Source organism: Mizuhopecten yessoensis, unplaced genomic scaffold (assembly GCF_002113885.1).
Source record: "Mizuhopecten yessoensis strain PY_sf001 unplaced genomic scaffold, ASM211388v2 scaffold2711.2, whole genome shotgun sequence".
NCBI classification, from domain to species: Eukaryota; Metazoa; Mollusca; class Bivalvia; order Pectinida; family Pectinidae; genus Mizuhopecten; species Mizuhopecten yessoensis.
Window position 1 is genome coordinate 2,277,906 of NW_018485984.1, and position 15,139 is coordinate 2,293,044.

General features: G+C 39.1%; 2 protein-coding genes across 16 annotated transcripts in view; one reads left to right on the forward strand and one right to left on the reverse strand.

Annotated features, from left to right (window-relative positions):
* LOC110445086 (molybdenum cofactor sulfurase-like) overlaps positions 1–10,938 on the reverse strand; it is a 76,380-nt gene extending 65,442 nt beyond the window's left edge. Inside the window, exon 1 of the mRNA XM_021489474.1 lies at positions 10,766–10,938. Within this exon, the coding sequence (XP_021345149.1) occupies positions 10,766–10,835 (70 nt within the window). The 5' untranslated portion in view covers positions 10,836–10,938. The remainder of the gene's footprint in view (positions 1–10,765) is intronic.
* A 244-nt stretch (positions 10,939–11,182) lies between these two features.
* LOC110445068 (poly(rC)-binding protein 3-like) overlaps positions 11,183–15,139 on the forward strand; it is a 253,951-nt gene continuing 249,994 nt past the window's right edge. For 11 of the 15 annotated variants that reach the window (XM_021489426.1, XM_021489425.1, XM_021489435.1 and 8 more), the window contains exon 1: positions 11,184–11,308. The gene's annotated coding sequence lies outside the window, so the exon portion shown is untranslated. Of the gene's footprint in view, positions 11,309–15,139 lie in introns of all 15 variants that reach the window. The other 4 variants (XM_021489447.1, XM_021489444.1, XM_021489448.1 and 1 more) reach the window with 2 other exon arrangements.

The following is a 15,139-nucleotide window of genomic DNA, read 5'->3' on the forward strand; positions in this document are numbered from 1 at the left end:
AAAAATTAAACAAAATGTAATCAGCAAAAGTGTTCAGAATGTAAAATTTCAGCAGGGTAGCAGGGATTCGAACCCCAGACCACAGATTGTTGTACTATTGCTCTAACCTACTGAGCTACCTGGTCCGGGTAAGTGACTGGCACTATATAGCTATATTTGAAACAAAATTAAGGGGAGGCTACTGAGTATAAGAAATCCTTAAAGATCACTGTCTTATTGCAGGCAAATTATTAGAGAATTTCACAGTAGTAATTTCTTATATTGTCTTATCTCCCCTTAATTAGTTTTGGTGACTATTCGTGTGACCAGGCATCTCAACTGATTAGAGCTAACGACTAAAGCTTGGTGATCCCAGGTTTCGAATACCAGTGTGGTCCTGTTGCATGAACGCTAACATAAATTTGTTAATTAATTTTCTTTTTTTTTCATATCAGAAGGAGGTCTCCAACATCATCAAAGAGCACTCAGAATTTAAGTGATCAAAATGAAACAGTTTAGTTTTTTCTTTTGTGATGTCATTGAAAACTGATAACTTTTTTCTGCTTTATGCAATGAAGTTGAAAAATTACCTGTCCTGTTAATATGTCTTCTTTGAATAATCCTCCGTCTGTACATTTTAAAACTTATGTGTACACTAAACATAAATGTCGCTGTTTTTGATATTTCAAGCATCTTTAATTTATTTCAGGTTGAATCCACCAAATGTCGATGCTTTCTGATTCATCTTTTATCAAAAAGTATATTCAAATACAGAAATTGTATACAGAAAGTTGTTGAGGTGTACTTGTAAAATATATATAGCAAGCTTAGTTTAGATCAGATGTATTTGTGACTTTCGGTGAGGGTTCACTGCACTCCACATAAACAGCCACTAAAATGTCTGATCTACTTTTGTACTGCAAGCACACACTACATCACAAAGTCTCTTCAACTGTTGTTTATTGTTATAATGAGGGAATATCTATTACTGATTCCAGTCATCTTTAACTCTTAAAATTGTTGTACTGATTGACGCCTAATCGAGAGAATCGTACATCAGAGAACATTAATTCAATAACAGTTAAATACAATGACATAAAAACCTGATTTATCCTAAGTACAGAAATAATTAATCCTGCTTTGAGTTCACAGTCAATCACATTTAATGCTATTGAGCATCACGGTGAGTATTTCATAGTTGTGCGTCCAAAGTACCCATAAAAATCACGTCAGAGCGTCACAGTTTTTTGTGAGGGTACCTTTATTGTACATTAACAGACATTTTTATTCATTGGCGTAAATTTGTATTCATCGACAGCGAGAGTATAGGTCTCCATTATTGCGAGTGGTTCGACCAATTCGTCCTCAGTTTTTGCCCATTCTGTAGGCGCAAAACCCATCAGCCCTAAACCCGCTTGATTAGACAAACGCTTAACATGACAATTTTTTTGCCCTTTTAAATCAAGTGAGGGCTCCGAGTCATCAATTTCTATCTCTGCTTGACTGGTCATGGGAGAAGATCAGTTGTAGGATAAGAGCTGGTTCCTGATTGGTCCTCGATTCTCACCATTTTGACAAAGTGATAAAACAATATAATGGCTACCAGTAAAGATTTTTTCTTGATATTCTCCTCGAAAAAATTCTACAATGGAAATGTTATCTGACGAAACATAACAAATCTCAATAACTATCAAAATATTTTGTTAAAAGACAACAGGCTGTATAGTCAGATTACCCTAACCAACGTTTATCGGAGAACGTGATGTTTTGAACTTTCATTAAAAGCTATCAGCATTCACCTGCTGTACAAATCTGAAAGTTGTGGAAAGACTTCACATGATGAAACATAAATTGGAAATCACGCAATAAAAATCTAAACGGAGAAATTTATTTTAGATATCAGAAAACCTCAATATTATAACAGTTATACAATAATTTATAGAGTTCTTTTATCTATCACTGTAATTATCAAATAAAATTGCTGTTCTTTTCTTTCAAATGGATAACTAACAGGATGACATTCAATGTACTCATCAACCATCAAATTTCGCTAATCATTGAAATGATTTCATTGTCTCAGTTTTCTGCCACCATGCCTCTATAAATAAAAACCTGCATTAAACTATCACAGTAAACATTTGTTTTCAGCACAACTGACAATGAATGTAAAACTATTCTTACTACTTCTAAAACAAAAAACGGTTGATATTTTCCCATCTGAATAAATAATATTCTGCAACATAATATAAGCATTTAATGGAACAGTGACAGATCCAGAGACCTATCTGGGGGGGTTTCCAAATGTCCAGGGCGGGTTTCCTAGTGGGAAAAAAATGAGGAAAATGGTGAAAATACATGATTTTTAAAGAAAATTCTCATATGCCTGTATCCCATTAATACACTTACACTCAGTTCACCCATGTCTGCCCCCCTATATCCCATCAATAGCGGTATACAGACAGTTAACCGTTGTCTGACCATCTGTATCCCATTAAGGGACTAACAGACAGTTAACCTACGTATTGCCCCCTGTATCCCATTAAATGACTTACAGACAGTTAACTAATGTCTTGCCCCCTGTATCCCATCAGCTGACTTACAGACAGTTCACCCACGTCTTGCCCCCTGTATTCCATCAATGGACTTACAGATAGTTCACCCATGTCTTGCCCCCTGTATCCCATCAATAAACTAACAGACATTTCACCTACTTCTGGCCCCCTGTATCCCATCAATTGACTTACAGATAGTTCACCCATGTCTTGATCCCTGTATTCCATCAATGGACTTACAGATAGTTCACCCATGTCTTGCCCCCTGTATCCCATCAATTGACTTACAGACAGTTCACCCACGTCTTGACCCCTGTATCCCATCAATGGACTTACAGACAGTTTACCCATGTCTCGCCCCTTGTATCCCATCAATGGACTTACAGACCGTTCACCCACGTCTTGACCCCTGTATCCCATCAATAGATGTATACAGTCTACAGACATTTTACCTACGTCTGGCCCCCTGTATCCCATCAATAGACTAACAGACATTTTACCTACGTCTGGCTCCCTGTATCCCATCAATAGACGTATATAGACAGTTCACCCATGTCTTGCCCCCTGTATCTCATCAATAGACATACAGACAGTTAACCCATGTCTTGTCCCCTGTATCCCATTAATACACTTACAGTCAGTTCACCCATGTCTGGCCCTCTGTATCCCATCAATAGATGTATACAGTCTACAGACATTTTACCTACGTCTGGCTCCCTGTATCCCATCAAAAGACGTATACAGACAGTTCACCCATGTCTTACCCCCTGTATCCCATCAATACACTTACAGACAGTTCAACCACTTCTTGCCTCCTGGATCCCATCAATTGACTTACAAATAGTTCCCCCATGTCTTGCCCCCTTTATCCCATCAATAGACGAATACAGTCTACAGACAATTCTCCTACGTCTAGCCCCCTGTATCCCATCAATTGACTTACAAATAGTTCACCCATGTCTTGCCCCCTGTATCCCATCAATGGACTTACAGACAGTTCACCCACGTCTTGACCCCTGTATCCAATCAATAGACTAACAGACAGTTCACCTAAGTCTAGCCCCCTGTATCCTATCAATAGCGGTATACAGACAGTTAGCACACGTCTGGCCCCCTGTATCCCATCAAAAGTCTTACAGACATTTCACCTACCTCTGGCCCCCTGTATCCCATCAATAGACTAACAGACAGTTCACCTAAGTCTAGCCCCATGTATCCTATCAATAGCGATATACAGACAGTTAGCACACGTCTGGCCCCTGTATCCCATCAAAAATCTAACAGAAATTTCACCTACGTCTGGCCCCCTGTATCCCATCAAAAGTCTTACAGACAGTTAACCTACGTCTGGCCCCCTGTATCCCATCAAAAGGACAAGACATTTCACCTACGTCTAGCCCCCTGTATCCCATCAAAAGTCTAACAGAAATTTCACCTACGTCTGGCCCCCTGTATTCCATGAAAAGTTTTACAGACATTTCACCTTTGTCTGGCCCCCTGTATCCTATTAATAGACGTATACAGTCTACAGGCATTTCACCTACGTCTGGCCCCCTGTATCCCATCAATAAACTAACAGACAGTTCACCTACTTCTGGCCCTGTATCCCATCTAAAGTCTTACAGAAATTTCACCTACGTCTGGCCCCTGTATCCCATCAAAAATCTAACAGAAATTTCACCTACGTCTGGCCCCATGTATCCCATCAAAAATCTAACAGAAATTTCACCTACGTCAGGCCCCCTGTATTCCATCAAAAGGACAAGACATTTCACCTACATCTAGCCCCCTGTATCCCATCAAAAGTCTAACAGAAATTTCACCTACGTCTGGCCCCCTGTATTCCATGAAAAGTTTTACAGACATTTCACCTTTGTCTGGCCCCCTGTATCCTATTAATAGACGTATACAGTCTACAGACAGTTCACCCACGTTTGACCCACTGTATCTCATCAATAAACTAACAGACAGTTCACCTACTTCTGGCCCTGTATCCCATCTAAAGTCTTACAGAAATTTCACCTACGTCTGGCCCCCTGTATCCCATCAATAGACTAACAGACAGTTAACCCATGTCTTGCCCCCTGTATCCCATTAATACACTTACAGTCAGTTCACCCATGTCTTGCCCCCTGTATCCCATCAATAGACGTATACAGTCTACAGACAGTTCACCCACGTTTGACCCACTGTATCTCATCAATAAACTAACAGACAGTTCACCTACTTCTGGCCCTGTATCCCATCTAAAGTCTTACAGAAATTTCACCCACGTCTGGCCCCCTGTATCCCATCAATAGCGGTATACAGACAGTTAACCCACGTCTTGCCCCCTGTAATGGACTTACCGACAGTTCACCTACATCTTGCCCCCTGTATCTCATCAATAGACATACACTCAGTTCACCCATAGTTAGCACACGTCTGGCCCCCTGTATCCCATCAATAGTCTAACAGACAGTTAACCCATGTCTTGCCCCCTGTATCCCATCAATAGACTTACAGACAGTTTACCCACGTCTCGCCCCTTGTATCCCATCAATTGACTTACAGACCGTTCACCCAGGTCTTGCCCCCTTTATCCCATCAATAGATGTATACAGCCTACCCCACGTCTCGCCCCCTGTATCCCATCAATGGACTTACAGTTTACCCACGTCTTGCCCCTTGTATCCTATCAATGGACTTACAGACCGTTCCCCCACGTCTTGCCCCCTGTATCCCATCAATACACTTACAGACAGTTCAACCACTTCTTGCCTCATGTATCCCATCAATTGACTTACAGACAGTTAACATCAATAAACTAACAGACAGTTCACCTACTTCTGGCCCTGTATCCCATCTAAACTCTTACAGAAATTTCACCTACGTCTGGCCCCCTGTATTCCATGAAAAGTTTTACAGACATTTCACCTTTGTCTGGCCCCCTGTATCCTATTAATAGACGTATACAGTCTACAGACATTTCACCTCAACTACAGTTAGCACACGTCTGGCCCCTGTATCCGATCAAAAATCTAACAGAAATTTCACCTACGTCTGGCCCCTGTATCCCATCAAAAATCTAACAGAAATTTCACCTACGTCTGGCCCCTGTATCCCATCAAAAATCTAACAGAAATTTCACCTACGTCTGGCCCCTGTATCCCATCAAAAATCTAACAGAAATTTCACCTACGTCTGGCCCCTGTATCCCATCAAAAATCTAACAGAAATTTCACCTACGTCTGGCCCCTGTATCCCATCAAAAATCTAACAGAAATTTCACCTACGTCTGGCCCCTGTATCCCATCAAAAATCTAACAGAAATTTCACCTACGTCTGGCGCCCTGTATCCCATCAACAGTCTTACAGACAGTTAACCTACGTCTGGCCCCCTGTATCCCATCAATAGTCTAACAGACAGTTAACCCATGTCTTGCCCCCTGTATTCCTTCAATGGACTTACAGATAGTTCACCCATGTCTTGCCCCCTGTATCCCATCAATACACTTACAGACAGTTCAACCATTTCTTGCCCCCTGTATCCCATCTTACAGACAGTTCACCCACGTCTTGACCCCTGTATCCCATCAATGGACTTACAGTTTACCCACGTCTTGCCCCTTGTATCCTATCAATGGACTTACAGACCGTTCACCCATGTCTTGCCCCCTGTATCCCATTAATACTTACAGACAGTTTACCCACGTCTTGACCCCTGTATCCCATCAATGGACTTACAGTTTACCCACGTCTTGCCCCTTGTATCCTATCAATGGACTTACAGACCGTTCACCCATGTCTTGCCCCCTGTATCCCATCAATAGACTTACAGACAGTTTACCCACGTCTCGCCCCTTGTATCCCATCAATTGACTTACAGACCGTTCACCCAGGTCTTGCCCCCTTTATCCCATCAATAGACGTATACAGTCTACAGACAATTAACCTACGTCTAGCCCCCTGTATCCCATCAATAGACGTATACAGTCTACAGACAGTTCACCCACGTCTTGACCCCTGTATCCCATCAATGGACTTACAGTTTACCCACGTCTTGCCCCTTGTATCCTATCAATGGACTTACAGACCGTTCACCCACGTCTTGCCCCCTGTATCCCATCGATACACTTACAGACAGTTCAACCACTTCTTGCCTCATGTATCCCATCAATTGACTTACAGACAGTTAACATCAATAAACTAACAGACAGTTCACCTACTTCTGGCCCTGTATCCCATCTAAAGTCTTACAGAAATTTCTCCTACGTCTGGCCCCCTGTATCCCATCAATAGACTAACAGACAGTTAACCCATGTCTTGCCCCCTGTATCCCATCAATAGACTTACAGACAGTTTACCCACGTCTCGCCCCTTGTATCCCATCAATTGACTTACAGACCGTTCACCCAGGTCTTGCCCCCTTTATCCCATCAATAGATGTATACAGTCTACAGACAATTCACCTACGTCTAGCCCCCTGTATCCCATCAATAGACGTATACAGTCTACAGACAGTTCACCCGCGTTTGACCCACTGTATCTCATCAATAAACTAACAGACAGTTCACCTACTTCTGGCCCTGTATCCCATCTAAAGTCTTACAGAAATTTCACCTACGTCTTGGACTTACAGACAGTTTACCCACGTCTCGCCCCTTGTATCCCATCAATTGACTTACAGACCGTTCACCCAGGTCTTGCCCCCTTTATCCCATCAATAGACGTATACAGTCTACAGACAGTTCACCCGCGTTTGACCCACTGTATCTCATCAATAAACTAACAGACAGTTCACCTACTTCTGGCCCTGTATCCCATCTAAAGTCTTACAGAAATTTCACCTACGCCTGGCCCCCTGTATCCCATCAAAAGTCTTACAGAAATTTCACCTATGTCTGGCCCCCTGTATCCCATCAAAAGTCTTACAGACATTTCACCTACGTCTGGCCCCCTGTATCCCATTGTCTTGCCCCCTGTATCCCATCAAAGGACTTACAGACAGTTTACCCACGTCTCGCCCTCTGTATCCCATCAATGGACTTACAGACAGTTCACCCATGTCTTACCCCCTGTATCCCATTAATGGACTTACAGACAGTTCACCCACGTCTTGATCACTGTATCCCATCAATTGACTTACAGACAGGTCCCCCATGTCTGGCCCCCTGTATCCCATCAATTGACTTACAGACAGTTCAACCACGTTTTGACCCCTGTATCCCATCAATTGACCTACAGACGGTTCACCCATGTCTGGCCCTCTGTTTCCCATCAATAGCGGTATACAGACACTTCACACACATCTGTCCCCTGTATCCTTTCTATAGTATATTTACACTTATAGGTAAGACATGTGTAGCCCCCTATCATTCTTGTAGTGTAGGAAGTGTATTTACATTTACAGAAAATTAACCTATATATGCTCCCCTTCCCCCCATCTTGTCAATAGACTTACAGACAGTTCACCCACATCGGGCCCCCTGTATCCAATCAATTGACTTACAGACAGTTCACTCACATCTGGCCCCCTGTATCCAATCAATAGCGGTATACAGACAGTTAACCCACGTCTTGCCCCCTGTAATGGACTTACCGACAGTTCACCTACATCTTGCCCCCTGTATCTCATCAATAGACTTACAGACAGTTAACCCATGTCTTGCCCCCTGTATCCCATTAATAGACTTACAGACGGTTAACCCATGTCTTGCCCCCTGTATCCCATCAATACACTTACAGACAGTTCAACCATTTCTTGCCCCCTGTATCCCATCAATTGACTTACAGACAGTTCACCCACGTCTTGACCCCTGTATCCCATCAATTGACTTACAGACAGTTTACCAACGTCTTGCCCCCTGTACCCCATCAATACACTCACAGACAGTTCAACCACGTCTTGACCCCTGTATCCCATCAATTGACCTACAGACGGTTCACCCATGTCTGGCCCCCTGTATCCCATCAATAGCGGTATACAGACAGTTCACCCACGTCTTGCCCCCTGTATCCCATCAATGGACTTACATGCAAGTCACCCACATCTGTCCCCTGTATCCTTTCTATAATATATTTACACTTATAGGGAATACATGTGTGACCACCTATCATTCTTGTAGTGTAGGTAGTGTATTTACATTTACAGAAAATTAACCTATATATGCTCCCCTTCCCCCCATCTTGTCAATAGACTTACAGACAGTTTACCCACATCGGGCCCCCTATAACTCGTCAATCATTCGAGACTCAGTCGAGTGTCTTAATGACAATTGGCTGTGACAGGTATGACCATACTTAATTATGTTACATTTTTTATTGCAGGTTTAACTGTCGTAATAAATGTTGACAGAGTTGTTTTTGAGCAAAATCAGGCAAATCATTCATTTTCAATCTCAGTTCTTGTTAATGGTTGAAAGATCTTAACTGTAAAACAACCTCTACTCTGATCCCCACAAGTCAACTATGTGTGAAGTAGTTGTATCGTTAAAAATACATTGTACCACCCACACAAAAAACATTAAAAAAATGAGTATTGTCACAGAATGATGTAGGCTTGATGTTAGTGGGAGAGTTTATATAGATCTTATATTTATATTTCTAATAGACAAAATGATAGTGTAACAAAAAATGGAAGAAATTAGAAATGGATTGTCAGAGGTCTTACTATTATTTACACCATACCATATTGAACGAACAAAATATTTGTACAAAAAAAACAAACAATACTTACATATGTACATTTCCTATAACCACTGCAATGCAACTAATGTCTCTATATTTTAAAGGTTCAGACCAAGCAGCAGAAGCAACATGTCCCATTCCTATTAGTAATGCTGTCAATATAGAGTACTGATTCATCATGACCAAATTAAGGAGTTATCTCCCCTTTAGAGATATTTTTCTATATATATATCTAAATCTCTTGTCAATGTTTTACTCATGTTTGTAATAATTCTTACTTAAGTATATTTCTGTCACAGACAACATGGGAGATTGTCATTTACATGATCACTTGACATATTAAATCTTTCAAATGCATACTAATTTGTCATTTACATAATAATGTATACACACGAAGGAATCAAGATAGATAAATCAATTAAGATGCTCTTTTTATATAAAACTTTTTGCCTTCTCATTGAGCTCATCATTTATATGAATCTTATATCAATGGACAACCTTCCTGAATTCTTAGCTCTTGTAACATGTGTCTGATCTTTAATGAGAGGTCACAGGTCACAGATACCTGTTCTATTGCTTGATGCTGAGTAACTTCAGTAAGAACAGATTGTTCCATAAATGGGGCTTTGAAACAACAAATAAATAATAAATAACTTCCACTGTTTTGTGAGCATGAAATGAGTTATCATTTAAGGCTTGGTTTTCTCCTAGGACAGATGGTACCCGCATTAAGTCCTACTTATTTGGTAAAAATATATCATACTTATCTTCAAAACTAACTTACTGACAAAAAAATACATTTTAAAAACATATAAGTGCGCAATGATGTTCATGAAACCAGTCAGACACAGCATTTATTTAATTCTCAAAAAAAATGTTAAAATTAAGCGACACTTGGCCTTGACAGACAGACATCCATGATAAATGTTTGAGGCAGAAAAAAGGAGTCATTTAATGAAAGATAAGGTATTGGTATATACACATAAGACAGCAATATAGGTATATATCTGTAATAAACTTATCTGTTGTAATTAAAATAAGTCTTAATACCTATGATGGAGAGATTTTTTTTTCATTTCTCATGTCATATTATTGTGAGGTATATATCATGTAAGGTACATGTAATGAGTTTATTTATTTAGAATAAAAGAAGAGTTTATCATAATTATTTGTAATTTCCCCTAAATATATATTTGTCAATAGATGTGACTAAAACAATCATGAACATATGCTTCTAACCCAGCGCAACTGTTTTAGCATGCTGTATTGCTCCTGGACATGTAATTCATGATGAGTGTATTGATTACTTTACTGTGTATTGTAAATTGGCCACGCCCACTTTTGTCGGGCGGTATCCAAAATGTATGGGTGCAAAGTTCTGCAGACCCTGGTTTGCTTTAAGATGATGCGATAGTGTAGCACACAGCTATACTGTGCTATCTTCCGCGTGACAACCCATGAGCTCGTTTGACAGGACCAAGTTATGATGTTGCAGATAGTCTGTCATTTCTTTTGATCAAATGTAAACAAACCGAGTCGGGGAAAAATCCCAGGTGCTAGTTTACCTCTGAGGTTAGGGAATTCCCTCTGACGTATTGATTCAATATCTTTGTTGTATGAAGCATCAATCTCCATATTGATTTCTGTTCCAGTTGCAATAACAATTAATTAAAAACAGCTTTTTGATCCACTAGAAATATTTCATCGATTTCAACCTCATGGAAGCTGCCATGTTGTACAGATAATCTGTCACATGATTTAGGTCATGACCTGAACTTCGCAAAGTTCATGGTATCCCTACGCCAAAATTAACATAATAAATTGAAACAAACTACATTTGAAAATAGTAAAATTCATCATGGTTAACAACTAACATCACGGGAGTTCTGCATTACTACGAAATGCGTGTTTATTTCTTAAGATGTATTTACGCACTATGTTTTACACCGCGGAGTGATCCGCTGTGTTGTTAGGTCGGTTTCTGACACGGTATTCATAACCCTACCGCTTGAGCACCTTTCCATGCATCCTGTCCTTGTGGCTGCTATCCTGTGTGTGTATTGATACCCGCTCTAATTTTTATCCAGAATCCTTGCTAGTAAACCCAGGTACGTTTTCTTCACTTTTTCCAGGTAGCTTATTCACCTTTTCTATTTTAACCATATTTTATTTTTAGTGTTCCGACTGCCTCTCTTTTTCTCCATTGAAAACCGTACGTTTCACGCTGTGGAGAGAAATCACACTCGCTCGTGCAAATTTCAGAGGGGGCTAGGGAGAACAGAAAAAAATGACAATCACTCCCTGGTTTTTGTTTAATATGTGCCTATACTGCTTTTGCTAATGCATGTTCAAGTTGTCAGTAATAATAATTTAATTTAGAAATAAAACCGTTAAAAAAACATTGGTGAATGAGATATCCGTAATACTTACCATAACTGTACTCCCCTATACACACCGTCAGACATGAATAACCGTCCCCATCCATTGTATCACATTTACCCCATCTATATGCCCTTTACTGTTCTTTACATTATGTTCCCGTAGCAAAATTACCCTATATTCCCTCGGTTATTTTTTTACTTTTGTTTATGCCTCACTTACATTCATCCTCTTGATCCTGAACACTCTCTCCCCACGAAACATATACCCGAAATCCGACTCGTTTTTGCATGATGGAATTTTAAGAAGAGGAAAAGAATATGTATGAAGATGAACTATCCTTTGCATGGAAGATCACCGCTGTATCTTGGCCTCCATTCTCTCTGTATGTTTATACTAACCCCCGGAACCATGTATATACTCTTTACTGCACACCAAATCCATGCTTCTCTGTACTTGTGTTAGTTACTTAGCTGTGAAGGGATTCTGCTCAAAGTGGATGTATAGGAAGCAACAAAGACTAGCCTGAGGATGAGGAACTACACCTCCATGGATTCTATCACGGGAATCTTGTGAAACAGACAACAACTCTTGTCATGTTCCGTGTTGTATGTGGATTTTCGAAGTGCTAGAATGTATATAAATGAGAAAAGAAACTGTGGTTCTCTTTTCTGTGTTGTGCCAATGGAATTCTTGTAACTGTGATGCTGAGTATTGTGATGTTAAAGTTTAAATGTCACTTTATCAGATTCTGCAAATAATAGAAACAGAGGCAGGACATGTTATTGATCAAAAGAAGTAGGACTCGGAAATGGATTTTATTGTACATGGCTTCCAAAGGATAATGCTATTGCTAATGCTGAAAATGACTGCCTCTGGATTGAATTTCAAAGTTGGATGGATTTTAAATTATATTGAAATTGATTCATTTTGTGTAATTATACTTCTTGGGATGAATGGAATAAAGGGACAAAAAAATGAAGGTTGGTATTTTTGTGATTTCTCCAATCAAACATGAAGCATACAGTGTCAAGAAAGTCAATACTTGATTATCGGACTGGATGACTGAAATCAGAAACCTAAAATCAATATTTCTGAAAGCAGTACAGAAGCTTAGTATATTGCTGTCAAAGAGCTTGGCTTTTGAAGCATTTCATTCTGTTCGCATACAACATTTGCATTAAGCAACGTAGAGCTACGCATCAGAGCCTGTTTCAATTTCTAATAACGGGAATTCCACTAGAAAAAACATTTTGAATGGCTTCATCTCAATTTTGGTGTAAAAATATACAGCTGTAAGATATTAGCCTGTTCTAGTCGGAATACGTCATTTCACCTAGCACAGACAACATAATTCAAGTTGGGGCAAAAAATTGAATTTGGAACATCTCATGTTTGAATAAAGCTAATGTGTTTCATGCTGTGCATATTGTAAAGAAAATCATAGCACTTGGCCCAAGCGGTTATATCTGTAGTATGTTTATAAATTTAGAACTTTTCCTTTCATGCTTCAATGTATAGATTTGCTGGAAGCCAGAAATAAATGTTAATCTTTTAAAAGTTCTTTCCTTAATTTGCATTTAAATATATTTTATACGGAATTAAATACAGTTCAAAAGACCGCATTAGAAATTAAGGTCAGTAAAGCAGTATTTAATGACGCTTATTATTCAAGATTCTATTATTCTTGGCAACTTCGGACTTGATAATCTTGGGTCGTCATGATCGTTATGTAACTTTCAAGCTTAAGATTTATCCATTTCTCCTCTTCTTATAAGAGTACAAATTTGTATTATTTGACAACTGTATTAGGTGTTCTAAATTGAATGGTGCTTTCACGGATCAGCAAGCCTCCATTGTCGTGGCGTGGTGTAAACTACAGATAGCCATCTTTAGCCCCGATTGTATCGCTCCAGGGTCGTCACCCTAACAGATCACTTACAAAAACCATCCAACTGCAACAGAACAATTCCTTTTGGCTACACCAATTTTTTGTACCCATTTCATTAGATTTATTGACATGAAATCGTTTTTTAAGACAGTTCTTGGATTATTTAAATCTCTTGAAAAAAACTATCAATTTCTTAATTGAACGATGTGTAAAGAATTAAGATTGAAAAAGTTGAAAGTAAAGCTTAAACAAATATTTGCACCCCACTACTTGTATGTATACATACGCACAGGGAATGTGTGTTTGATAACAGCTGTGGTTCAATCGTGTGATGAATTATGGTGTATAGAACAATGTTTGTCAGTTTGATAATGATCAATGACGGTTTTTGGGAGGGCTTTAATGACAAGTGTGGTAATTGCTGACATGTATGTTTTTTAATTATTAGGTGAATGATACATTTGCAGTACGAGAACATTTATGAGGGAAAACAATTTTGAATGGCACAACACTTCCCTTGAGTTCACCACATATCAAATACACACCTGTCGTACACAAAATATGTAATGGAGACCATAAATTTGAAATTTTGCATATATCATTTTATTATTTCCTACGAAATTTGTAGAATTTGTAGATATTTTATTTTTGTGTATATGGTAAATCTAGATAATCTGCTGATCAGAACGTAAATTGTGTCGGATTCAGTATTGATCGTTTTTGTACGTTTTTTTGATACATAATTTCACCTCTGTGTGATATCTTGATTTATGATCTGTGATAGGAAATGTAAATGTTCCAGACTACTCTAAAATTTTCTGCTATATATTGACATCATTTATCAAAGTTGTCAGAAAGCATTCTCTTAAAAATCATTATTAAAACACCAAGATCGGACTTTTAGCATACTCCAGCCCCCATGTCCTACGTCTTGCTATGATAAACATGATCAAGTATAATATGTATTCCCAACAGCTAGCTGTGGAGGCCAATACACAATCACATCTACAGTTCAATACCAGATATGATACATATCTATGTTGTGGTGTAAGCCGTTCAGGGGGTCGTCTGCTCCTCTGGGTCGTCTGCTCCTCCGCACTAGGTATCAACAGAAGGACCCTGTCCTGGTCTTGGCCCTGTCAGAGACACTATTGATGTTACTCTCTGAACATTTGATTTATGTATGTTCTGTGAAAATTTGTGTTTCATACGATTTAATCTTGTGAAAGACTACAGATGACCTGTACAATATTCTCCTGTCCCAGACCAAACCTTCACAAATTCTAAATCATATTTTTATGTCCGTATGAAATCGGGACAGACCGTTAACCCTAGTTTTATCGCAGGTAACACTTAAACAGACCTTCAGGCTTACTTTGATTGTAATTTTATACAGCCAGTTTAAAAACCTATCACTTCCTTGATATATATCAAAATTGTCAAATCACTTTCTGTTACCTTAATCTGTTACACCACATACAAATGTCCGACTATTTATCAAAAGATTAACAATGTTTTATATATAGTACCAAGCATGTGTGGTACATGTCATATAAGTGTTAAGCCCATAAAAGTGCATGCTTCAATTATAGACCTCAACATTCATTAAATTGATAAATATCAAAGTTAGGATAAACAAAATTCGGCCAGTGTATTCTAGTAAGATACA